Source organism: Notolepis coatsorum (genome assembly GCF_963971535.1).
Source record: "Notolepis coatsorum genome assembly, chromosome: 2".
Taxonomy (NCBI): domain Eukaryota; kingdom Metazoa; phylum Chordata; class Actinopteri; order Aulopiformes; family Paralepididae; genus Notolepis; species Notolepis coatsorum.
The window spans coordinates 34,750,674-34,776,077 of NC_140166.1; the positions used below are offsets into that span (position 1 = coordinate 34,750,674).

Genomic DNA, 25,404 nt, shown 5'->3' on the forward strand with positions numbered 1-25,404 from the left:
AGCCTTATTTCTGTCTCGTATTCCTGCGCAGAACCGGGCATGTCCAGACATGTCTTAGCGGTGACTTTGAACTAGACATTGGGGGGTATGGCCGTGGCGCCTAGGGGATCGCTGTCCAATAGGAGAACGAATATTATGGTCTGGCCTGTACTAGGTAAAGGGATATTCCGTGTATATGTACAAAGAATATACAAGGGATATCAGACGATATACAAATACTATACAATATATCTCAAGTAATAAATATATATATTCGGTTTAATCTGACCCTTTGTAACACCTTGCTTATTATGCTTTTGTAGAGAACATGGACAAAGCAATGTACAGTGTTTCATTAGCCTAATTCCCACGTATTGGCGTGTTGGCCACTACTGAGGAAGCACTGCTGCTACTACTACTACTGTAACCACTACTGTATTGATTTCAGGGACTCCCAACCAACTTAGATGACCTCCTGCTTCCGACAGACTCTGAATTTGCACAAGACTTTTACATCATAGGAATCCAGGAGGGTTGCCCTGACAGGTACGAGTTGACACGTTGTCCTGAAGCAGTGTTTAATCGGTGAGGTTGTTGAGTTTGTGCACTGATGTACGGTACCTGTCTGTGTGTGTGTGTGTGTGTGGCAGGAGGGAGTGGGAGGTGCGTCTTCAGGAGACGCTGGGGCCGTACTACGTCATGCTTTACGCGGCATCGCACGGCGTTCTGTACCTTACCGTCTTCGTGAGAAGAGATCTCATTTGGTTCTGCTCAGGTCAGTTCCAGATGTTCACCGCGGGATGGGTAACAGAAGTGTTTTCAGCCTCCTCACCACTGATCCTCACTCGGATACACCTTCATCAGATGGAGGATTGTTGTGAGGTCATATGAATATTCACACACAACACTATGGTGCGTTTACACCTATTAGAGCCAATTTGGAAATATTCGGGTTGAGTAGGGTTTGATCAAGTCTACTCCGGTCTCGAATGAACGGTAAAGGCTGAATATTACCTGAAGGAAATGTAGTGATTTCTCCGTCCACATATGATGAAACCCTTGTGAGCTAGCTAGCCTGTAACGTTTGATCTCTGACCCGACCCAGAGGTGGAGCACGCGACAGTCACCACCAGGATCATCTCTCAGATCAAGACCAAAGGGGCTGTGGGGGTTGGCTTCACCTTCTTCGGCACTTCCTTCCTCTTCATCACCTCCCATTTTACCTGTGAGTAGGAGCTTCCTCGCCTGATTTGGGCAGAACTTGAGTTCTTCTTTAACACTTTCAGAGCCCTTGCTTAACACTTTGATCGCCATGGTTAAATTCATAATTGACCATCCCTAGCCAGCTCTATTTGTCTATGGAGAAGTTCCCCTTCTTTGCAGGGCTATAACCTTTTAAATTCTATTGCTAAATTGACATTATTATGGCCCATTCAATGTCCTATATCCATTGTTCAGGGTGTAGCAACGTTATACTTTTTCATTCACATATTCATACTAAAATATGGTCTAAAGTATAAGTATGTTTTTATCGTTTTCTGCAGCTTTCTCCAGAACTTGATTTATAGCCCCAAATGCATTATATTGATGATCAAATACAGTTTGGTAGCGATCGGTGCCAGATAAAAAATTTCAACTGGAGGTACTTCTAGAAGTTACTACGTATCATCTGATGTTGACCGGATGGGCGGGGGGTCGTTTATAATTCCGTGGGCAACCTTATATCATTCACCTAGTGTGGGTCATATGATCATCAGAGCAGTTTATATGGAACACGTTAGAAAATAACGCTGGATCTTACCGGATCTTCGCTGTTAGCTCTATCTTTAATCTTTCAAAATGTACAGTTGCTATTGCATGCACTCATCTGTGTTTCACCACACAGATGAGTGCATGCTTACCAACTGTCCGTCTGCAACACTACTATCACCAACATCTAAGAAGGGAGATCCCCCCTTGAATGGCCCTTCTAAGGTTTCTCTCCTCCACACTGCCTGTGGAGCTTTTTTCCCTATTGTTAGGTTTTAGTGAGTTTTTCCTTACCTTCGCGTGGAGTATGTCTGGGAGTGCTTGCATTCTTTCATTTATTTGCATTCATCTAAAAATGTTTGGACCTTATGGTGTTCTTGTTCTGTTCTTGACTTATTGTTATGTTTTCTTCTTGACTTGTTTAAAGAAGACCTGTACGGCCCATGGGGACATTAACGTGTGTTGTCGGGCCCTATAAATAAATTTGATTTGATTTGATTTGATTTGATTTCCTCGCGCCGTTGGACGATCAGCTTGGAGTAGACAGTTTTCGATTATGGGATGTTGATCTAGATGAACCATTTCCAGGTTGTATAATACTATTATATATGTCCAAATAACGTTGTTTATTGAGTTAGGGCGAGCGATTGATTATCCAGTGTGTCGAGATGGAGTCCGGCTAACGATCGCGAGTGCCCGGACGAAATATGGATGAGCACTTCCTGTTTGGCGCGTCACTTCCTGTTGGCCGATCTGCCAATCGGCCACCAGATGGCGCTCTTGAACCGTTAGAGAGTTGAGTGGAGATCAGCAGTATATCTCAGGTCCCCGGAGGAGAAATATGATTTCGATCACAGATTTTTGAAATATTGATATCAAAGACGTGTTACGGCGTCTTCGGCAGAATGAGCATGGCGGGCAATGACGAGTTACGGCGTTTCCGGCGATTAAAGTGTTAACCTTGATTTACCCGTTGAATGCCACCATCCACTTCAATGTTAGCGTTAAAAACGCCTAATTTATGTTTTAAATTATGGCTATGTGTCTAATCTGCCCGTCGCTTTATCAATGACTCGTTTGCAGTCAACATTGTCGAAGCGGATTGTTTTTTTATTGGTTCATTTTAATTTTATAGCATTTTGAAAAGCCCTCGTTTTCAAGGAAAATATAAAGATTCCATGATAAAAGACATTTACTGGAATATTCTAGAATACACAAAAATTTTGTAATTTTTCTGCCTATTTATGAATAGTTTTCAAATAAACGCTAGATTATCGATAGTATATGTGTACGTATGCACACTATAGACGCGAGCTGAAAAATCGATTCTCTTATTTCCTCATCAGCGATCGCGCACACACAGACACATCACACATAGGGCAAATGCTGAGATCTCAGCGAATACAACTCTGATTATCCCAAGACTGGTAAAATAGATTCCTTACCTCAGATCAGATGTTCTCCAAAAAGATTATTCCAATTCCTGATCGCCATTCCAAATATCGATCACGCTTATTGATTGCTTATTGGCTGCTGTGAATATATATTCCAGGCTGATTCCTGTCCCGCGATGACTTCCATGTTGATCAGACTTCTTGCCAGCACAAGGAGCCAGCTGGCTCCGCCTCTACATATCTACAGATCCCAGGTCAGTCTAAGCGACTGACCTGCAGTTACACAGGGATAGACGATAGGGGGCGCTTTTTTCCATTCTGAGCTCCTGTAGGGGCTGCTGTACCAACGGGAGACTCGTTGATGAAATATGATTTCAGATCGCTAATAAAACGATATTTGTCGTCGTGGGCACTCAGTGGGGGGGCTAATAAAACGAGATATGTCGTCCGTGGCACTGAAAGGGTTAAGGTTGATTTACGCTGGGGTGCTCGACAGAAATGTTGGTATGTTGCGGACAAGTGTAAAATATTGTTGCACAGCATTGCCATGCCCTGCGTGTACTTGTGGTTTCATTTTGGTTTTGGCTATAGCTAGCATTTGTATAGGCTATAGGGAGAGGACAGAAGAAGGATTGGCAGAGCAAGTAAAACACAAAACAGTTAGGAGCTTGTTGTCTTTTGTTACCATAGATGACAAAAACCTTCACCAAAGCATAAATGATAAATGTGGAGCGACACCTTCTTGTCTGTCCAGCACCTAGGGCTGTCGCGATAACCGCATCACCGCAATCACGCGGTGTGTCAAGTGACCCGCGGGATGTAGAATAGACAACCGTGACAACCGCAGGTAAAATAAAAGGGGCGTCATCATTTTTAACTTCATTTAATGACGAGGCGTCCGTTTTCCAGTAGTGTGAGCTAACTTCACGTTTCCATAGTTTACAACTCACAGATGAAATCAGGATTTATTTTCATATCCCGGACTCGAGCCCCCAATGTTTACCTTTCCCTGTATTAATCTGAACCGCAGTAGAGTACAGGGGAGTACACTCTAGGGCCGAAGTGCCGGTCATGTAACATGCTTGAACTAGCCGGACTTCGGGGTAATTCCCTCTGTAAGGTGGTGACAGGAAACCGTTCTCTCAAGGACTGGGTGTTTATTTCCTTTTTACAGCTCTCTATTCTTCATGTTAGTGATTAACGTTACACGCAGATTGGGTGCTGCCTCTCTGCCGTGGTCCAGACGTTAGCCACTGTATAGGCTAGCGCTAGCTACGTTGGCGTGGTCCTGAGTGGCGGAGAGGCAGCACTTAGTTTCCCCCAATGATGAACAATGATGACACAAGTTGTGATATTTAACTAGCTATGTATGTGCATTCACATTCACTAATGTTAAAATAGTGTTATATTAACGTTAAATGTTCGCTCAAATAATGTTAGTTTTAAGTAAGGAGAAGGGCATATATCCCACAACGCATCGCTCTTAACACAATCGCGGCCACTGGGATGAGTCTAATTAATCTCAAGAGGACCGGGGAATGTAAACAAACGTGGGGCTGTTTGTACAGATAAATCTATACTTTATAATATTGCTATCTGTCCATTCTCATTGTCAATTGAGTCCATAAACCGTCCCTTCAAAATGGCTTAAAGAAAAAAGATTTTCAACAATAGGTTCTCATTTTATAGCGCCGTGAATATAAGCGTTATACCGGATTTGGTCTAGTATATTTCCTGGAAGCCGAGATACAGGGCTAATGGCTAATAACGTTAAATCCAATGGCATTTCGGTTATAGATACGCTCCAGTTAAAACTCAAACTGCATATGATCGGTACGATCCTCACGCATGTATGCATGAAAGGGGGGGGGGGGGGCGGGGGACGTCGTTTCTGATTATTGATTACCAATAACCGCGTTAGCCTCATTAGCCTCATAGGCCGAACGCCTGGAAGGCTATCAAAACAAGGCCCGATCGGCATGTACTTTACGCGAAAAAGATCTTACCGTGGTCCGGTGGGATGTCCCGGAGCATTTCCCCGTTATCGATCGCCATCTGGTAGATCGATATGTCCATTGGCTGATGATAAATCCCCTTATTGCATGGTGAAATCTGCGATGCAAAACATAATCCAAGGTACATGCTACACATATAGAATCCTGCTACTGGAAACAAAAAAAAAGGTAAAAAGAAAGATTGCTCCCTTCAGCCACAGGGAACACTGCATTATCGCGATAGCGCCCCTAAGAGGATCTGGCCAGTATTGCACCTTCTCGAATTCAAAGAATAGGGTAAATCTGCAGTGCCGCTCTGCGACCTTGAATAGGTTATTAAAATGGAATAAAAGCAATAACAACTTCCCACAGATATATCCGTGCTTCGGTCCTTTAACACTTTGACTGCCCAAGTTTAATTCCTTATTAGTCCCTTGAATGCCCAAGGCCACTTCAATGTTAACGTTAATATCGCCTAATCTATGTTTAAAATTATGGCTATGTGTCTAATCTGCCCGTCGCATTATCAATGACCTATTTCCAGTCAACATTGTCGAAGCAGATTGTTTTTTTATCGGTTCATTTCCGTTTCATAGCATTTAGAAAACCCCTCGTTTTCACAGAGAAAAAAGGTTTCCATGATAATCGCCTTTTACTGGAATATTCTAGAACGTTGTCATTGTTCGGCCTATTTATGAATCGTTTTCAAATAAACGCTAGATTATCGATAGTGTATGTGTACGCATGCACGCTCGTGGCGCGCGCTGAAAATCGTTTCTCCTATTTCCTGACGGCGCGCATAGTCAAACAGCCATATCACATAATCACATAAAAGCTTATATATCTGTGAAAACGGGTCTGATTATCCTTAGACTTGTAACATAGATTCCTTACCTGAGATCAGATGGTATCCAAATGGATTATTCCAATTCCTGATCGCCATTCGAAAAAATCGATCTTTTTATTGATTCACCGTGTATACAGTAAAACACATATTACCCGCTGCTCTGAGAGTCCAGCATGAAGCTGGTAGATGCCGGCTGCGTGAGTGAGAAGTAAAATGTGGAGTGCGGTTTTTTTTTCTCATAAATTTTCATTGAGTTCAATCCAAAAGGGTGAATTACCACCTGGGAGACGATAGGGGGCGCTTTTTTCACATCTGAGCGCCTGAGGTAGCTGAATTTCCAACGGTAGACACGGTTGATGAAATATAATTTCAGAACCCAAAAAAAAAGAGAAAATACGAGAATTCTCGTGAGTGGGCATTCAACCCGCAGGGGGTAAACCCGAGAAATCTCGGGCGTGGCATGCAAAGTGTTAAGCATGGATTCGAAACACGGATATATACGTGGCCCGTCCCGAATGTGTTAAAGGAGCAGGCAACACCCTAATCTACTGTTATCACATTTCAGAACGTTGAGGGACAAATGGATTTGTTTGTTTATTATTAAGGACAATGCAAATTAATGAACATCATTTACATGAGTGTATGCATAACATCACAGCATGATAAAGACGTAAATATGCCGGGAATAGCACAGGGCTAATTTCCACCCGTAGTCCTAACATAAAACAAACACAAAACGGACCTTACAACGTTCATTCATAAAAACTGACATCACTGACATGACCACACTAACATGACATTCAGTCAGTACAACATCACTAACATCCCTAATGAGTGCATATTTGGCTGTCTAACAGCCATTTCCTGAGTTGGCCCCTAAAGGTGGACAGGGTGGTACATTCCCTTAACACTTTGAATGCCCATCACGAGATTTCTCGGGTTATCAGCCCTCCCCCTGAATGCCCATCACGAGAATTCTTGTTTTATTTTTTTTTATTAGCGATCTGAATTCATATTTCATCAACCGAGTCTACCGTTGGTAAACCTGCCCCACCAGGCGCTCAGATGTGAAAAAAGCGCCCCCTATCGTCTCCCAGATGGTAATGCACCCTTTTGGATTGGACTCAATGAAAATGGATGAGAAAAAAAAAATCCGGAATCCACATTTTACTTCTCACGCATGTAACCGGAGCCGATCAGATTCATTGTGGACCCTCAGCACAGCGTGTAATATGTGTTTTACAGTATACGCGTTGGATCAATAAAAGGATAGATTTTTGGAATGGCGATCAGGAATTGGAATAATCCATTTGGATACCATCTGATCTCAGGTAAGGAATCTATTTTACCAGTCTTAGGATAATCAGACCTGTTTTCCCGGAGATATAAGCTTTTCCCCTATATGTGATATGGCTGTTTGACTGTGCGAGCGATCAGGAACTAAGAGAATCGATTTTCAGCTTGTGGCACCAGCGTGCATACATACACATATTATACTATCGATAATCTAGCGTTTATTTGAAAACGATTCATAAATAGGCCGAAAAATTACAACGTTCTAGAATATTACAGTACAGGGCGTTTATCATGGATTCTTTTTTCCCCCTTGAAAACGAGGGCTTTTCAAAATGCTATAAAACGGAAATGAACCGATAAAAAAACAATCCGCTTTGACAATGTTGACTGGAAAATGAGTCATTGATAAGCGATGGGCAGATTAGACACATAGCCATAATTTAAAACATAGATTAGGCGATATTAATGCTAACATTGAAGTGGATGGTGGGGATTCAAGCACTAAATGTGCGCCCCCTGCTGGGCACTGAAAGTGTTAAGGGGACCGGAAGGCTGTTCCATGTTCCACTTCCCTTTATCGATAGAACATTTTTGCTGAAGGCGGTCTTTCTAAAATGGACCTCACAATCCCCTCTGGTGTTTGACCTAGTGGCTAATCCAGTGTTCCTTTTCTTGTGGATAAACTCCTTGAGAGGGGGAGGGGCTAATCTGTGCAGGCATTTATATACAAAACAGGAACTTTTATAACGTCTGAGGTTTTCAAAATTTTAAATTTGATGCTTATCCAGGATTTTACAGTGGTGGTATGAGTACTGTTTCCTGTCATATACCTTCAATGCTCTGTTGTAGAGTTCTATGGGTTTCATGGCTGTGGCCCCAGTAAATGACCAGTTTAGAAGGCAATATTCAATGTGGGAGAAGACCATACAGTGTAGGTATGTCTTTGCGGCTTCAAGTGTTAGGGAGGGATGTATTTGGTTGAAGTTGGAAATGTTGAAGTTGATGGTGTTCCTCACTTTCTTTTTTCTTAAAGGTCAGGTTGAGTCCAAGATTCTGGACGCTTGCTAAAGAACATGCACACAGTGTTTTTGGCATTAAGTAGGAGACAGGTGCTGTTTAGCCAGCATTGTACCTTGTCTAGTGCGCATGTGAGCCTAGATGTAATCAACTCTATGTCCTTGCCCTGTGTGTAGATGACTGCGTCATCGGCATACCAGGGCTCTACGCTAACCTTTTTCACTAGGGGCACAGGTGCTCCTAAATGAAAAAATTTAGGAGCACACAAAGAAATTTAGGAGCACCCAAAAATATTTAGGAGCACAGTGAAAATATGTCAAGTAACAGAGTTTTTTTTTTTTTTTTTCAAAAATACATTTATATTTGTACTGTGCGTGCATGTGCAAACGGGACACATCTGTGCAATAGCACATACCACCAAAGTCACTGGCCCACTGTGTGCGTGTATCATCTGCGTGTGCAAACGGGAATGGGACAGACATTTGAACTATTAATTACGTGATTAATGCCTACTATGGCAAAGTTGTAGCCAACAACTAGGCCTAATAAGAAAGGCAGTGATATTGAACAAAAAGGAGACACTGGCTTTACAACCAGGGCCATCAGTAGAGGGGGGAGCTAGTGTTGCTCTTTTAGAAAAATAATCCTTTCAGGGTTGCCTATTGAAATACTGTACACCTCCAGTACAGTAGTTTGCGTGTCAGGTAGACCATTGATTGACAGTCGATTCTGCCAATTACGACGTCACACCGTTGCACTCTGGCCGTCCGGCGCTGCAGCTGGACCCTATTGCCACACCGCTTGCACTCTGGCCGTCCGGCGCTACAGCTGGACCCATTGCCCACCTCTGCGGTTGATAACGCTAGCCAAGTTATCTGTACACACATACACAGTGGGCCAGTTGTAGGGGTGTAACAATGCATCGCAATGCATCGATCCTACTTTGCAATATTTACAAAACATGACATTGTTTTCTAACTCTAGCCATGGGGAAATGTTTAGCCAATTCACATTAAATTTGTATGTCTTCCCTCCGGCTCCAGTGGGTGTAGCTTCGCTAGCTACAGTGGCTACATTGGGTGCTACAGTGGGTGTAGCCTCGCTAGCTTGGCCAACTTCGCTAGCGTGCTGGCTAGCGTCAGTATCTTGGTTAACGTTAACGTTAACCATCACCTCTGTAACATGAGCTGCCTCGCCTGACTTCTCATTCTCCGGTATCTTTCGCGCAAAATAAAAATGAATGGGCTTCGACATGGCTGTATTATTGTTTGACTCAGACAGTGACGCAGCCGCTGATCATTACTTTCGGTTTCCAGTCGCGTGACCACAGGAAACTACTGTGATTGGAACGTTTATGCGGCTGTGAACTGTGGGACTTGTAGTTTTTTAACGATTCTCGCAGCGGAGAAAAAAAAGGACGAATGAGAGGCTGTACTCTGCACTCGCTGGCCCCACTCGCACGCCGTGCGAGTACTTGATTTTGCATGTTTGCACGCACATATTTTTAGGGGCATATGCGAGCAATATGGTCGCACTGTAGAGCCCTGCATACATCTGTACATTGAGTTCGGGACACACATTTGGCAGGTCATTGATATACAGGGAGAATAGCAGGGGCCCAAGGATTGATCCCTGAGGGACACCTACAGGGTTGTCTAGATATGGGGACTTGGCGCCATTGAACGTGACACATTGTTTTCGGTTTGATAAGTAGGATCTAAACCACTCTATTGTGCTGAGAAGTTGAAGTGAGTTAGTTTGGTTAGGAGGATATTATGGTTGACACAGTCGTAAGCCTTGCTAAGGTCTAAGAAGACAGCACCAACATACTTGTTGCTATCTAGTGCACTCTTGACCTTTTCAACAAACAGACAGTTGGCTGACTCTGTTGAGTGAAGGGCACGGAATCCAAATTGCATTGGGTTAAGTGGGGTGGGGCCCAAGTCGAGATGTTTAGTCATGAGATTCAACACCCACTTCTCTGCAACTTTGGATATGACAGGAAGTATACTGATGGGCCTATTATCAAACATGTTTAAAATAGTTTTGGGACTCCTACGACCTTAGAATTTTTTTCTAATCACGATCGCGGGTAAACTCTCATGTCTTAATAATACAAACATATATACAGGTATAAAAAATAAATAAAAATAATAATAATAAAAAATTAAAAAATAATTAAAAAAAAATGTAATAGAAGTGCGGTACCACCGCATCCCGCGGTGATTAGCCACACACACAACCACGGTGCGAAAATGTCATACCGCGACAGCCCACCCTACTAGCATGAATCAGTCTTTAGTGTGGTCTACACAGGGAACGTTCATCATCCTACTAGCATGAATCAGTCTTTAGTGTGGTCTACACAGGGAACGTTCATCATCCTACTACAATGAATCAGTCTTTAGTGTGGTCTACACAGGGAACGTTCATCACCCTACTAGCATGAATCAGTCTTTAGTGTGGTCTACACAGGGAACGTTCATCATCCTACTAGCATGAATCAGTCTTTAGTGTGGTCTACACAGGGAACGTTCATCACCCTACTAGCATGAATCAGTCTTTAGTGTGGTCTACACAGGGAACGTTCATCATCCTACTAGCATGAATCAGTCTTTAGTGTGGTCTACACAGGGAACGTTTATCCTACTAGCATGAATCAGTCTTTAGTGTGGTCTACACAGGGAACGTTCAGCCCCACAGGGAACGTTCAGCACCCTACTAGCATGAATCAGTCTTTAGTGTGGTCTACACAGGGAACGTTCAGCACCCTACTAGCATGAATCAGTCTTTAGTGTGGTCTACACAGGGAACGTTCAGCATCCTACTAGCATGAATCAGTCTTTAGTGTGGTCTACACAGGGAACATTCAGCACCCTACTAGCATGAATCAGTCTTTAGTGTGGTCTACACGGGGAACGTTCAGCACCCTACTAGCATGAATCAGTCTTTAGTGTGGTCTACACAGGGAACGTTCCGCACCCTACTAGCATGAATCAGTCTTTAGTGTGGTCTACACAGGGAAGACGTTCAGCACCCTACTAGCATGAATCAGTCTTTAGTGTGGTCTACACAGGGAAGATGTTCAGCACCCTACTAGCATGAATCAGTCTTTAGTGTGGTCTACACAGGGAATATGTTCAGCATCCTAGCCGAGGGATTTTGCTATTAGGAATGTTATGATTCAATCGAACAATGATTTGATTTGATTCCATTGATTCTTCTCGACATCCCTATTTCCTAACCATCACCAATTTTATGCCTCCCTGCAATCTTACAGTTTTAATGACCATTGATTATATGATTATTTTGTTCTGCTTCTAGCCGGAGATGCCAAAGTTTACGAAAGGATTCTAGACTACAACAAGATCATTGAAGCCCTAGCTCTTCCTAAAGGTCTCCCCGACACCAACCCCTACCGCTCCACCGCCTGTAAGTCTTACATCGCAAGCTACTGGTGGCGTGAAGCCTTATTTATAGGCAGCTGCATGGCTTTCACAACAGTTACTATAGTGTGTGATATGAGAAATATATTAACACAAATGTAATAAATTTGTGTCTTATCACTGGATCTTGTAGACAAATGGTAAATGGACTGCATTTATATAGCGCTTTTATCCAACCAATGCCTCACATTCACACATTCAGACTAGGGATGGGACCGAATATTCGAAAATTCGAATAGTCGTTTCTGTTATTAAGATCGATTTAATTTTTTTTACAATCGAATATTTGTTTTGTAAAAAAAAATAAAAAAAAATAAATCTATAATATATATATGTGTAACGGCAAATTTTAATTTCCAATGTCCTGTTTTCTCTTGCCCGTTACTTCACAGGTATGGTAGGGAGTGATCTTACGCAGTAGACACAGCAATGATGGATGTCCAGTCGTGATTCCAGGTTTAGGGGTGTTTATTGTTGAAGTTGCAGTTGTACAGTCAATTTATTGTCAGTGTGGGTTCTGTAGGAATTATATGGTATTCTATATTTATTTGGTATTTCTTTCTGCTTCTGGCTGCTGAGCTTCTGTTACTGAGCTACTGGTAAGAACGGTGTGCTCCTCACTACCTGTGTCCTAGTTGATTACTGCACCTGTGACCCTAAATACCTAACCAGTGCTGTCAAATCTAAAACCCGCCACCAGGTAATGCCAATAATAATACCAATAATAATATTACAAATAATAAAATAATATGCCACCATCATAATGGCTCCTACAATATATATATATATATATATATATATATATATATATATATATATATATATATATATATATATATATATATATATATATATATATATATATATATATATATATTTATTTTTTAAGCAAACATTCTTATTTAATTCCTTTTTATATTTAGAGGCAGCCTAATTTTCATAGCCTAATTGATCAAAAAGATGCACATGCTACTGTTTCTGTTTGTTTATTAAAGCCGGTTGATAGGCCAATGCAATGCTGTTATAGGCTACGATGGTGAGTTTTTTTTGGGGGGGGGGGGGGGGGGGGGGGCACACATGAATATTCGATATTATGAAACACGAATATTCGAATAGCACTTTTGCTAGAAAGTCCCATCCCTAATTCACACACCGTCGGTTGAGGCAACCATGCAAGGTGCCAACCTGTTTGTTGGGAGCAGTTAGGGGTTAAGTGTCTTGCTCAAGGACACTTCGACATGCTGCCGAGAGGAGCTGGAATCGAACCGGGAACCTTCCAATTACCAGACGACCGCTCTACCAAGTAAACAAGTCACAGTGGAACAGTATTCCAGTGTTTTACCTACTGCACAGAAATGAGGTCTTTTCTTAAAAAAATTGTTACCAATGGTTACAGGCAGCCATGTTTGATGAAAGAGTTGCTTATCAGAGGGTCCGACTCCGAGGCTGAGAAATCCTGGGATATATTTATAAACTGTATGCGTCTGTCAATCAGGGCTGTCATCGACTAAAGACATTCTTAGTTGACTTAGATTAGATTAGATTAGAGTTAGATTAGATTAGTTGATTTCATGGACCAATGTGTAAAAATGTTCAAGGCTAAGACCAAGCTGACAGATGAATGATTAATTGACCATAAGGCATAGTAAAGTGTTATTCATTGTTTCAGCTGACGTCACCACGCGGTTCGACGAGGTGTTCTGGTTCGGAGACTTCAACTTCCGGCTGAGTAAGGAGCGGAGCGGGGTGGAGGCCATCATGAGTCGGACGCAGGGCGCGGACATGGACCCCCTGCTGCAGCACGACCAGCTGTGCAGGGAGATGAAGGACGGTACGTAGAGAGAGGATCACCATCACGCTCATATTGTAGAGAGCGAGGAGCACCATAATCACCATGTATTTTATATACTTTTTTCATTTTCATTTCAACCTTTATTTAAAATCGTAAGCTTCTGAGGTTTCCCTCATTTACAGAAACGACGATTGTACAAAATGTAAACGGTACACAATACAAACAATATTCACAGAAAATTAAACACCAGAGTAAAAATTAAAAACGTTTAAAATAATTTAAAAAGATCAGCTAAAACAGTTACAGGTAGTCACACAATGGTCTGAAATCATACGTTTAAACATACCAAGGGAAGGGAGAACCTCCAACTTCAGAGAGTTGGAGGACATTCCATGAGTTTGAGGCATCAAAGGAAAAAGCTGACTTCCCTAGATCAGAACAAACTTGAGGGACCCTAAGAACCATCCAGTCATTTGATCGAGTTGAATAGGTTCCAATATTCCAATCTAACAGTGAAGAGATATAAACAGGTTGTTTACCAATAAGGGCTTTAAAAATAAATAAATACCAGTGTTTGTTGCGTCTTTCTGTAAGAGAAGGCCAACTGAGAAGGCCAACTGAGGTCACGGTTGGGGTTAAGCTGAGGTCCAATGAGGTAGGGGTGGGTGTATACAAGAGTCCGGTGGTGAAATAGGGAAATGGGCTGCTTGAATGAAGGATTTTATCCTGCTTATGTGTTTCTTTTTCTGTAGGTTCCATCTTCAAAGGCTTCCAGGAGGCACCCATTCACTTTCTCCCCACGTACAAGTTTGACGTTGGCTGCGATGTGTATGACACGACTTCCAAACAGAGAACGCCCTCATACACAGTAAGGGACTTCTAGAGGTATAAAGTTAAACCATTGATTTGCTGTGATGCGTCAATATGAATGTGGGAAACCAACTGCGTCTGCACATTCCAACAGGGTCAGGAAACCAAGGGAGGGATCCACAAAGAATGTGGCCAGTGATTCATAAACTCACCAGACGCATAACTCGACCAACCAAACTGAATTTTAGAATCAGTATTATTTGCCTAGTAGAATAAGCTAACATACCAGCTACTGATGGAATTCACCAGCATTTTGTCTAGTGGCTGGTGTTTATTTTTCACCCTGATTCAAATTGACCCTGTAACATTGATAATCAATATTTAATACAAATATTAAGTCAGATTTTTCACAAAATAATTTCTGAAATATTTGAGAATGTCATCTGAAACCTGACCCTAGCAGGTATTGTGATGTATATCAATATTGGGGGGCGATCCTTCTGAATATTGTGATACATAAATCTTTTCCCATATCTTTCCCAGCCCTTTTGTAAACCAACTTCCTGCTTGTGTCTCCAGGACAGGATCTTGTTCAGGAACAGGGTTGTGGACGACATCAGGGTGTTAAAATACAGCAGCTGCTCCAACATCAAGACATCAGACCACCGGCCCGTCATCGGCGTGTTCCAGGTCAAACTGAGACCAGGGAGAGACAAGTGAGTTCCCTCAGCCTCAGTACCAGTGATGCCGGTAACGCGTTACTAAGTAACGCGTTATTGTAATCTGATTACTTTCCCCCGAAAATAGTAATCTAACACGTTAATCTTTAAAAGCCAGTAATCTGATTGCAGTTACATGTCCAAGTGGCTGTGCATTACTATTTCGTTACTATCTCATCATAAATTCATAATGCAGGCGGAATGCAGTATTTTATTTCGTTTTCGACAGTCAAAAATACATTTTTGAGCTGTTTTTCTTATTTGGGAGTGACGTGGTGTGGCAGTGAAAGGGTTACACAAGAATGTGTCCCGCCGCAGCGGCGTGACTGGACTCTCTGTCTGTGAGTGACTCTGCTTTGGCCCAATCACATTCCCCATCCACAGTCTGCGAATCAGAGGCAGAGTAGGGCGGGTCTTCACAGCACGTCATGTGACATATGCGCCAATCCTGTGACAGCAGGGCTCCGTTGCATTCGTCTGAGAATTCCACCCCAAAACGCTTACAGGAAGAAAAAACGCGGCTTATTATTATTACCGAGGCGCGCGGCTTATTATATTATTAAAACAGCTACTTGTGGGCACTCATAAAAACACCGTGGTCTACAAGTTGTTTAGCGAGAGGATGGTGGTAATGTGCTTCAATAGAACAATGGATCAATGCCATGTCAAAACTCGGCTCCGCTGATTTGAAGGGCTCCGCAGTACACACACAGACACACACACACGCGCGCGCGCACACACGGGATCGCAGCAGCCACACACACATTTCCACTGTCCAATAGACACGCGCCCTTTTCGACCGGGTGACATTGTTCAGAAGGTCTCGGTCCGCCTCTGTGTGAAAGCAGGCGAACCAAATGAAGAATGCAACAATGTTGCAACTTCACCCCCAGAACCGCACCGAGTCCACCAAAACTATATGTGAAAGCGACCTAAACGTAAATACTGTCTACCGCTAAAAACAGCACATCCAGTTGCATTGAAAGCATCTGGAATCACAACACTACGACGCTTCGACTAGTAGGTACAGGAGGACTCGGAGGCCAGCCAAACAGCAAAAGAGAGAGATTGTTTCTTTCCCTATTGATTAATGTATATTTGATGGTGGCAGAGCAAAAGCTCTTATTTGCCAGATTTACAGTTAATTTACATGTTAAAGAGAGACTGATTGTATGTTTATAGAGAGACATTTATAAAAACAATTTAATAGTTACAGTTGATATAATTGAATAGTTCAGCCTGCATTTGTTAGATGTGAATGGATACACTGGTTTTGTAAAACCACTGGCTGGCTGCTCTAATGCTGTGAGCATCATAGACTGTTGCTTTACCATACTTGATGGTACAGAAGCTGAAGCACTAGTTTAACAATTTACGTTATGTGCAGAGAAACAAGTTAAAAACAATTTATGCACTTTCAATAAAGCGTTTTAAAAAAACTGTTGGGGGAACGACAACGACTTCGTAACCTAGTTACTTTCAAAGTAACTAAGTTACTCTGATAATCAAGTAATCAGTAAAGTAACTTGGATTACTTTTTAAAGGAGTAATCAGTAATCAGTAATCGGATTACTTTTACAAGTAATCTGTGGCATCACTGCTCAGTACTGAGACCAGGGAGAGACAAGTGAGTTCCCTCAGCCTCAGTACTGAGACCAGGGAGAGACAAGTGAGTTCCCTCAGCCTCAGTACTGAGACCAGGGAGAGACAAGTGAGTTCCCTCAGCCTCAGTACTGAGACCAGGGAGAGACAAGTGAGTTCCCTCAGCCTCAGTAGTGAGACCAGGGAGAGACAAGTGACTTCCCTCAGCCTCAGTACTGAGACCAGGGAGAGACAAGTGAGTTCCCTCAGCCTCAGTACTGAGACCAGGGAGATTGATTGATTGATTGAAAACTTTATTAACAGATTGCAGAATGGGTACAATACAGTACAGCTCAATACACACAATTGTTAAGGGGATGCAGACCAGAGAAAGACTTTCGTCTTGTTTACATCAGGGTCCCCCATTTTCAATTCATCAGGACATATATGACATACATGACATACAGATAGTCAGTACTGCTACATCTATACATTTATGACATACCAGATTTGCAAATACAGTACTGTTTGTGATACAGAAGAGTCAAGAAAAGGGAGTATATACATTTGACGTAGAAACTGTACATTGGAGGAGGTTGGGTGGGGGGGGTTGGGTACATTGGGATATTGACAACCATACTGGGTAATTTACATTGGAGGTGGTTGGGGGGGGGGGGGGAGACACACTGTATAAACAAGCAAAACTGTACATTGAGGGGGGGGGGGGGGGGGGGGAGACACTGTACAAACAAACAAAATTGTACATTGGACTATTGAAAAAACCATACTAGGTAAATGACTGTACATTGGAGGGGGTTGGGTTAGGATATTTACAGGGGCCAGTTTTGAATTGCAGTCTCCCGTAGGTGTCCCTTGAGAGAGGTTTTGAAGGTGGGTAGTGATCCACATTCCTTTACAGCTTTGGGTAGGGCGTTCCACATTGATGTGGCATAATTGCGAAACGTGTTTAGTCCCTTATTTGAGCCGAATCTGGGTTTAACATGATTTGTGGAGCTCCCTCTGGTGTTGTGATCGTGGTATTCACTGACCTTTGGGAAGTATTTTGACATGTACATGGGTACCTTGGTCGTGTAGTGTATCTTGTAGACCAGGCCCATTGCAAGTTGCTGTACTCTGTCGTCTACTCTAAGCCATCCTAGGTTGTCAAAGTGGGCAGGGGTGAGGTGGGTTCTAGGAGTAAGGTCAAGCAGTAGTCTGACCAGTTTGTTTTGAGATGTTTGTCATTTTGTTTTTAGCGCCTTTGAGGTGCTTTGGTACCATGAGGTGCAAGCATAGTCGTAGTACCCCTGAATGAGTGCTCCTGCCAGAGTCTTCAGGGTATTCTTGTTTACCAGAGAGGAGATCCGGTACAAGAATCGAGTTCGTTGGTTGACTTTTTTTATTACATTGGATGCCATTTTGTCACAGGAAAGATTAGCCTCTAGGATGGAACCCAGGTAGGTAATTTCATCTTTCCTTGTGACAATATTGTCACCCACTGTAACTGAGAAGCCGTCGGTCTTGCTGAGTTTGTTATTTGAACCGAAGAGAATGGACTCTGTTTTGCCCATGTGTAATGATAGTTTGTTATCAGCGAGCCATATGCAGATTCTGCCTAGTTCCGAGCTGAGGGTTTTTTCAACCTGTAACTTGTTCTTGTCAGAGACCAGCAGGGCTGAGTCGTCCGCAAACAGGAACAAGTTGCAGTCACAAGCTGACGACAAGTGAGTTCCCTCAGCCTCAGTACTGAGACCAGGGAGAGACAAGTGAGTTCCCTCAGTACCGAGACCAGGGAGAGACAAGTGAGTTCCCTCAGCCTCAGTACTGAGACCAGGGAGAGACAAGTGAGTTCCCTCAGTACTGAGACCAGGGAGAGACAAGTGAGTTCCCTCAGCCTCAGTACTGAGACCAGGGAGAGACAAGTGAGTTCCCTCAGCCTCAGTACTGAGACCAGGGAGAGACAAGTGAGTTCCCTCAGCCTCAGTACTGAGACCAGGGAGAGACAAGTGAGTTCCCTCAGCCTCAGTACTGAGACCAGGGAGAGACAAGTGAGTTCCCTCAGCCTCAGTACTGAGACCAGGGAGAGACAAGAGAGTTCCCTCAGCCTCAGTACTGAGACCAGGGAGAGACAAGTGAGTTCCCTCAGCCTCAGTACTGAGACCAGGGAGAGACAAGTGACTTCCCTCAGCCTCAGTACTGAGCTGTAAAAGAAGAGCAGCACCAGAAGACAATTCTGCTATTTCAAATGTCTGAAATCTTTAAAACAGTTCAACAAACAGGCTCTCTGTTTGTTCCCAGCCTCCCCCTTAATAATAATACTAACTTTATTTATGTAGCACCTTTCATACATGGGTTACAGCTCATAGTGCTTCACAGCAAATAGCATTAAATGAACATAGGCATAAAATTAGCATACAGTTGACAGAATAAAAGCAATGCATAAAGTGCAGACATAAGAATAGGTATAAAAGACAATAAAAGTAGTGCAATGTAGAAAGTGCAGACATAAGAATAGGCATTCACATGCTCTAAATGATGTGAACCCCCCCCCCTGGAACAGCCAGTCCCCCAAACACCCCACACATCTTAATTGTTTTCAGATTTCAGAAATATCACCTCAGAATTCATGACGTCATTTTGACGTAGTGAATCCTGACGTCCAGATTTTGGAAACCATAATTGGAAAATTATGTGTACGAGTTGCTATTTTGAATCATAATCCCGACCCTCGGCCGACGGCTACAGTAGTGTGTTTTAAAGTGCATGGTTTCCATATCCATTATGTTTTCTCCTTAACACAATGGCCGCCAAAAACGAGTTAACTCGTTATAGCCTGCCAATCGAATTCTGCCAACAACTAGTAAACTCGTTATTGGATCGTTATTTATTTTATTCGCTATTTCCATTCATAATTCATCCTGCTATGCTGTAGGACTGTGTGGCACTCTTTCTGAGACCGCAACGGTCCGATACCACTACTTAACGCCTTGCGGTCGCTATTGCACTCCATTTGAAACAATGTGGTTTGTTTTCCTGGCCGAGCTGCAGCGTGCAGGCGGGGTCTAAACACTCCAGCAAGGCAACCGCTTATAGGGATGGCATCGACGAGTGTCCCCGCCCCCCGTTCATTTTCTTGGGTGGATAACGTTGGACACACGACCGCGACCAGTATTTGGAATGGCGATCAGATAATTGGATTATTCTTTTTGCAGTACATCATAGACAAGGTAAGGACTATATATTATCAATCTTGCGTTGATCCGATCATTCTTTTCCCGCGATGGCAGCATGTGTCTGTGGTGTGTGTGTGGGCCGTGTCCCGTTGGCTGCGATCAAAGCACGGAGGGCCGGCTCCCCCCCCCCCCCCCCTTTCATGCATCGATGAGGAAACATAATACCGATAATCTAGCGTTGATTTCAGGATGATTATTGATCCAGGTGAGGAGTGGCACGATTTATAGTGGAATGCAGTAAAGCGCTGTTTGGCAGAGTTCCCTGGGATTACACAGAATCACTCTAGAACTATACTCATATATTCACCACGGTATAAAACGGAAATGTATGGATGAAAAAATAATCTGTTTTTTGCATGTTGACCGGAAGAAACTCACTGACAATCGACGTTGTTATTAGATCCATAGATATAATATTTAATATAGTTTTAGCACTACAAACACCGGCATCTACCCCCATTGCATTACAGCGCTGGCACAAATGGCCATACGCCCACAGCGACATCTGGCGTCCAATGTGTTAAGAGTTGTGAGTTCTTGGCTCTCTATCCCTGTGCAAAACCCACCTCAGTTGTGATGTTACTACCCTAAGGAAAACCCTGTATTATATTTGTAAAGATTTAATGTTTGAATCTTAAATGGCAAATGAAGCTAATATGATGATTCATCTGCACAACCAGGGAACAAAATAAGTACCCGCCAACCGCCAATGGCGGGCAGATTTAAGGTTTGGCGAGTAACAATGAGAGGTCTGCCCGCCACCTGGCGTGTAACAAAATAGTTCATATCGATACTCTTATTTTGAAAATCCTGTGTCGGGTCTCATTTCCGCCCCAAGCGCAGCTCCAGCTATAATATCTATGGCTCCGGCAGCTAACACCGTTCGGTTCATATCGATACTCTTATTATGAAAATCCCCACGGGCCGTGGCAACTCGGCGAGTCATATCCGCCCAGTCCGTGCTGTCTGCATTAAGCAGAGCAGGGCTACACAGCAGTGCGCCTATTTTGCAACCCGAAATAAGTCTGTGGTGTTTTTTTCTCTCACAACGGGTCAAATGCATCTAACATGCTTTGCATCGTCGCCATTCCTTTATGCCCACATCGCCCGAAATTAACGTTACTGATCAGAGGCAGAGCTAGGGCTGGGCGATAAAACGATAACGATAACTATCGCGATAAATTATTTCCTCGAAATAAACATGAAACGTGGTCGCAAAGTTTCGATATATCGATTTTCCAAGCTTGGATATGAGCACACGCACTAACAACCAATCAGTGAAGGAGATGGCCGACAGTGAGGGAGACCCGCGGTGCACCTCTGGGTAGAGAGGTAGGACTCTAGTAGTCAACAAGGCTGGCTAGGATAATTAGCTTGCACGCCGCTGTTTTATAGTTTACGTGCCGAGTGGGTGTGTGGCGTGAATTCTGAGGCCACGGTTAGAGTAGTGTGGGGTATGCGGTGGACGTCGTTGCAATGTATTGGGGCGGAACAGAGTATTTTAGGGTGCTAGTTAGTACATTGGAAACTAGGCTGGCTAGGATAATTAGCTTGCACGCCGCTATTTTATAGTTTACGTGCCGAGTGGGTGTGTGGCGTGAATTCTGAGGCCACGGTTAGAGTAGTGTGGGGTATGCGGTGGACGTCGTTGCAATGTATTGGGGCGTAACGGAGTATTTTAGGGTGCTAGTTAGTACATTGTCATGGGATATCATACACCGCTTGCTCTGGCTAACTGCTAACGTGCGCGGACTGATGACGACATCAACTCGAGACATTCGCAGCAGCAAAACAAGTCTATTAATAGCCCGTCCATCGGCGCCGGGCATAAGAAGTTAATTAAACTTGACAGAAATTATATCGACGATAATTATCGATATCGAGTTATATGAAAATAATTTTATAATTTTATCGCAATAACGTATTTGGCCATATCGCCCAGCCCTAGGCAGAGCCATAGAGAACAGCAGAAAGTGGGGACTGAGGAAAGGGAAATGGGGGGCACTCTCCCTTTCTCTGTGTGTGTGCGTGCGTTTGGAAAGACGATGAAGTCAGGATTCAGGACAGGAGTATATTATAGTAAACTGAGGATTACTGAGGATGGACAGATAATGTTGATATTCAAATATAAAAAAGTTTCGAGAGGAGTGGAAGTTTGAAGACAGACTAGACTACAATATGATGCAGGGGTGGTGAGTTGAAACAGTGTGTGTGTGTGTGTGTTAATTGAAAATAGCATATGAGAGTATTATATAGTAATAATAACACATGGCGATATACTAAAAAGCTATTTATAATTTTTGGCTGGTAAAAAATCTGCCTGGCTGGTAGTTTTTTAAATCTACCAGCCAAATGGCTGGTAAGTCAAAAAGTTAATTTTGTTCCCTGTGCACAACGATCTGAGAAAATCTGGATAAATGTCTGTCTATGTCCCTCTCTCTCTGTGTCCGTCTGTGTGTCTCTCCCTCTGTGTGTGTGTGTATATATGTGTGTGTGTGTCTCTCTCTCTCTCTGTGTCTCTCTCTCCCTCTCTCTCTGTCAGCATCCCCCTGGGCGCAGGCCAGTTTGACCGCAGTCTGTACCTGGAGGGCATCAGGAGGAGGATCAGCAGGGAGCTGAGGAGGAGAGAAGCCATGAAGAGCCAGAGCAGCAGCGGCATCTGCTCCGTCTGCTGAGCCTGGACCTGGAGGAGAGAAGCCATGAAGAGCCAGAGCAGCAGCGGCATCTGCTGGATCGGATCAAACCAGACCAAACCGGACTGAACCGGACTGAACCTCCATTAAAACAAAAAGAAAACAACAACCAGGATGGGACCAAAGGAAACCGCTGTTGTCTTTTCAGCTCAGGACCAATGCGCGGTTGAAGTTACTTGAGCTGTGAGCGCCCTCTATGGGGTGTTTTTGGGAACTGTGCGTATGTGTCCTGGCGAGGAGGCGACTGGCTGCACTTGAGGGCAGGGACCTTGAGGTCAGACAGAGAGACACACAGAGAGAGACAGAGAGAGGTCTGCAGACACAGCAGTCTGTTTTATTTATATAGTTCCCTCAAAGCAAACAGGACTGGGGGGAGGGTGGATACCTGCTGTCCAGGTTTACCTTTCAGTCACATGTGAACTGATTCAGGCTCCGTGGAATTCCTGTCCTTTTTCTAATGATTTTGTATGTATTTAACAAGCACGGTTGATAACAGACCATAATGCCACATGTAACTCTTTTCCTCTTAACGGTACATCAGTGTTTTGAACACCTTGTTGTGACTTCATGTGGATCAAACTGTGCTGTAAACATGGTCCAGTTCTTGTAGTTGGTGTCATGGTACACCGAGCAGCGTCATGGTACATCGAGCAGTGTCATGGTACACAAGCAGTGTCATGGTACATCGAGCAGCGTCATGGTACATCGAGCAGCGTCATGGTACACAGAGCAGCGGCATGGTACATCGAGCAGCGTCATGGTACACAGAGCAGCGTCATGGTACACAGAGCAGCGGCATGGTACATCGAGCAGCGTCATGGTACACAGAGCAGCGTCATGGTACACAGAGCAGCGTCATGGTACATCGAGCAGCGTCATGGTACACAGAGCAGCGTCATGGTACACTGAGCAGCGTCATGGTACACCGAGCAGCGTCATGGTACACAGAGCAGCGTCATGGTACACTGAGCAGCGTCATGGTACACTGAGCAGCGTCATGGTACATCGAGCAGCGTCATGGTACACGAGCAGCGTCATGGTACACGAGCAGCGTCATGGTACACGAGCAGCGTCATGGTACACTGAGCAGCGTCATGGTACACAGAGCAGCGTCATGGTACACGAGCAGCGTCATGGTACACTGAGCAGCGTCATGGTACACAGAGCAGCGTCATGGTACATCGAGCAGCGTCATGGTACACAGAGCAGCGTCATGGTACACAGAGCAGCGTCATGGTACATCGAGCAGCGTCATGGTACACAGAGCAGCGTCATGGTACATCGAGCAGTGTCATGGTACACACCAAGCAGCTCCATTTCAACAGCCTCCCTCCGTTTGATATTCTGGTTATACTGTTATTACTTTGGATGTGAAATGACACCATGACTAGAGCCTTTGACACAGTAAACGTTAGCTTTTTAAAAAGCTTTGGAGCCAAAACAATAAATGCCATCCACTGTAGATACTCATGAACCAAGACGGGAAGCGGGTGCAGAACGTGGGACTAGAGCGAACACACCAAGCACAGTGACTCTCGCAGTGTATTTCCTATGGAGTCTCAGAAAATAGCCTTGGTGCAGATTTGAATCCCTACCCCTCTGCGAGCCACGTGCATTCAGCGTGCGTTCTGTCCTGCTTCAGGGGTCCTGCCTCTGGGGTTTGGCTTCAGGGGTTAGGCAACTCTGGGTTGTACTTGCCAGTTGGTCAGCTCTCTCTCGTCCCATTATTCAGTTCAAGTGAATGGGGGCTACGAGTACGACCTCAAGTGAAAGCAAAGTATACTGGATTTGTTCTTCATACAGCAAAACGATAGTCAAAATCCTTTTGGGGATATTGTTAAAATATTTCAAGATATTGTATAGGAATCTACAGAAACATGATTATTGCCAATTTGGTTAAAACATTGAGTGTCAAACTTAAGGCTTAAGCGGATTTCTTTCATAGCTACATTTTAATTTTCTCGTTCCTTTAACAGATACTATATGGTATATTTTGTAAACCTTGGATGAGACTGCACTTGAAATGTCGGTACTGTCAAATTATTTATCTCGTTAAGTGATCATTTTGCAACGGTGTAGCAGGGGAACAGACTGCACTTCAGTTCAATGCCTTAACAGTCATCTCTTCGACTTACAAATGCATTGTGTAGCTTCATGTTTTGAATGTACTGTACTGTATGCTGCACTAAATCAGCTCAAAAGGAATTCAGCTTTTTAAGTTGTTCTCCTCTTTGCATGAAGATCGGTGGTTTTGCTGTGGCAGTGAACCATGATGAGAAGATATTCACTTATTATGCTTCTGGAAAGTGCCTGTGGTCTTGTTTGTGATTTTTCTCAGGACCTCATATTATGTCTGTTGACTTTTCTATAACACCTTCCGACATAATAAATACAAAAAAATAAGAATTCCAGTGGGCAATAGTCATTTATGGTGGCTGGACGGCACACTCTGTAAGAAACAACAACAACCTAAGTGACAACGTAAGACCTTTAAAATATATTTTCCTTTTACTCACGGCGGTAATTACATTTCTGTACCAGCAGGTGGAGACGTCCACAGACGGTTTCCCACTCAATAGACTGGGCCAGAGACATGGTGGTGAAAGACATTGTGCGCATCACTGCAGATCTACAATTGTTTCCTTTTATCCAACTGATATGGGGTAGACTCAACACAGAAAGACTTTCTCTATGATGCAGGAACATGGATTTCCTTTACTTAAGTTTCCCATCCATGATTTCTCTGACATATGGCGAGGACATCCAACACCGACCATCCAGTAATATACACAGAGAAACAACATAAGGTAAGGTTTTGTCTTGAGGGGAAAGTGCCTCCTTAAAGTATATCTGA

The 25,404-nt window shown here is 43.5% G+C and overlaps 1 protein-coding gene across 5 annotated transcripts in view; it reads left to right on the top strand.

The window, feature by feature from the left end:
* Nucleotides 1-24,957, top strand: part of inpp5e (inositol polyphosphate-5-phosphatase E) — a 51,166-nt gene extending 26,209 nt beyond the window's left edge. For 4 of the 5 annotated variants that reach the window (XM_084309064.1, XM_084309065.1, XM_084309061.1 and 1 more), the window contains 8 exons: nt 428-525; nt 630-754; nt 1,085-1,204; nt 11,601-11,708; nt 13,392-13,553; nt 14,267-14,382; nt 14,904-15,040; nt 22,400-24,957. In XM_084309064.1, the coding sequence (XP_084165190.1) occupies nt 428-525; nt 630-754; nt 1,085-1,204; nt 11,601-11,708; nt 13,392-13,553; nt 14,267-14,382; nt 14,904-15,040; nt 22,400-22,532 (999 nt within the window). In that variant the 3' untranslated portion in view covers nt 22,533-24,957. The remainder of the gene's footprint in view (nt 1-427; nt 526-629; nt 755-1,084; nt 1,205-11,600; nt 11,709-13,391; nt 13,554-14,266; nt 14,383-14,903; nt 15,041-22,399) is intronic. The other variant, XM_084309062.1, reaches the window with a different exon arrangement.
* Nucleotides 24,958-25,404: the final 447 nt, after the last annotated feature.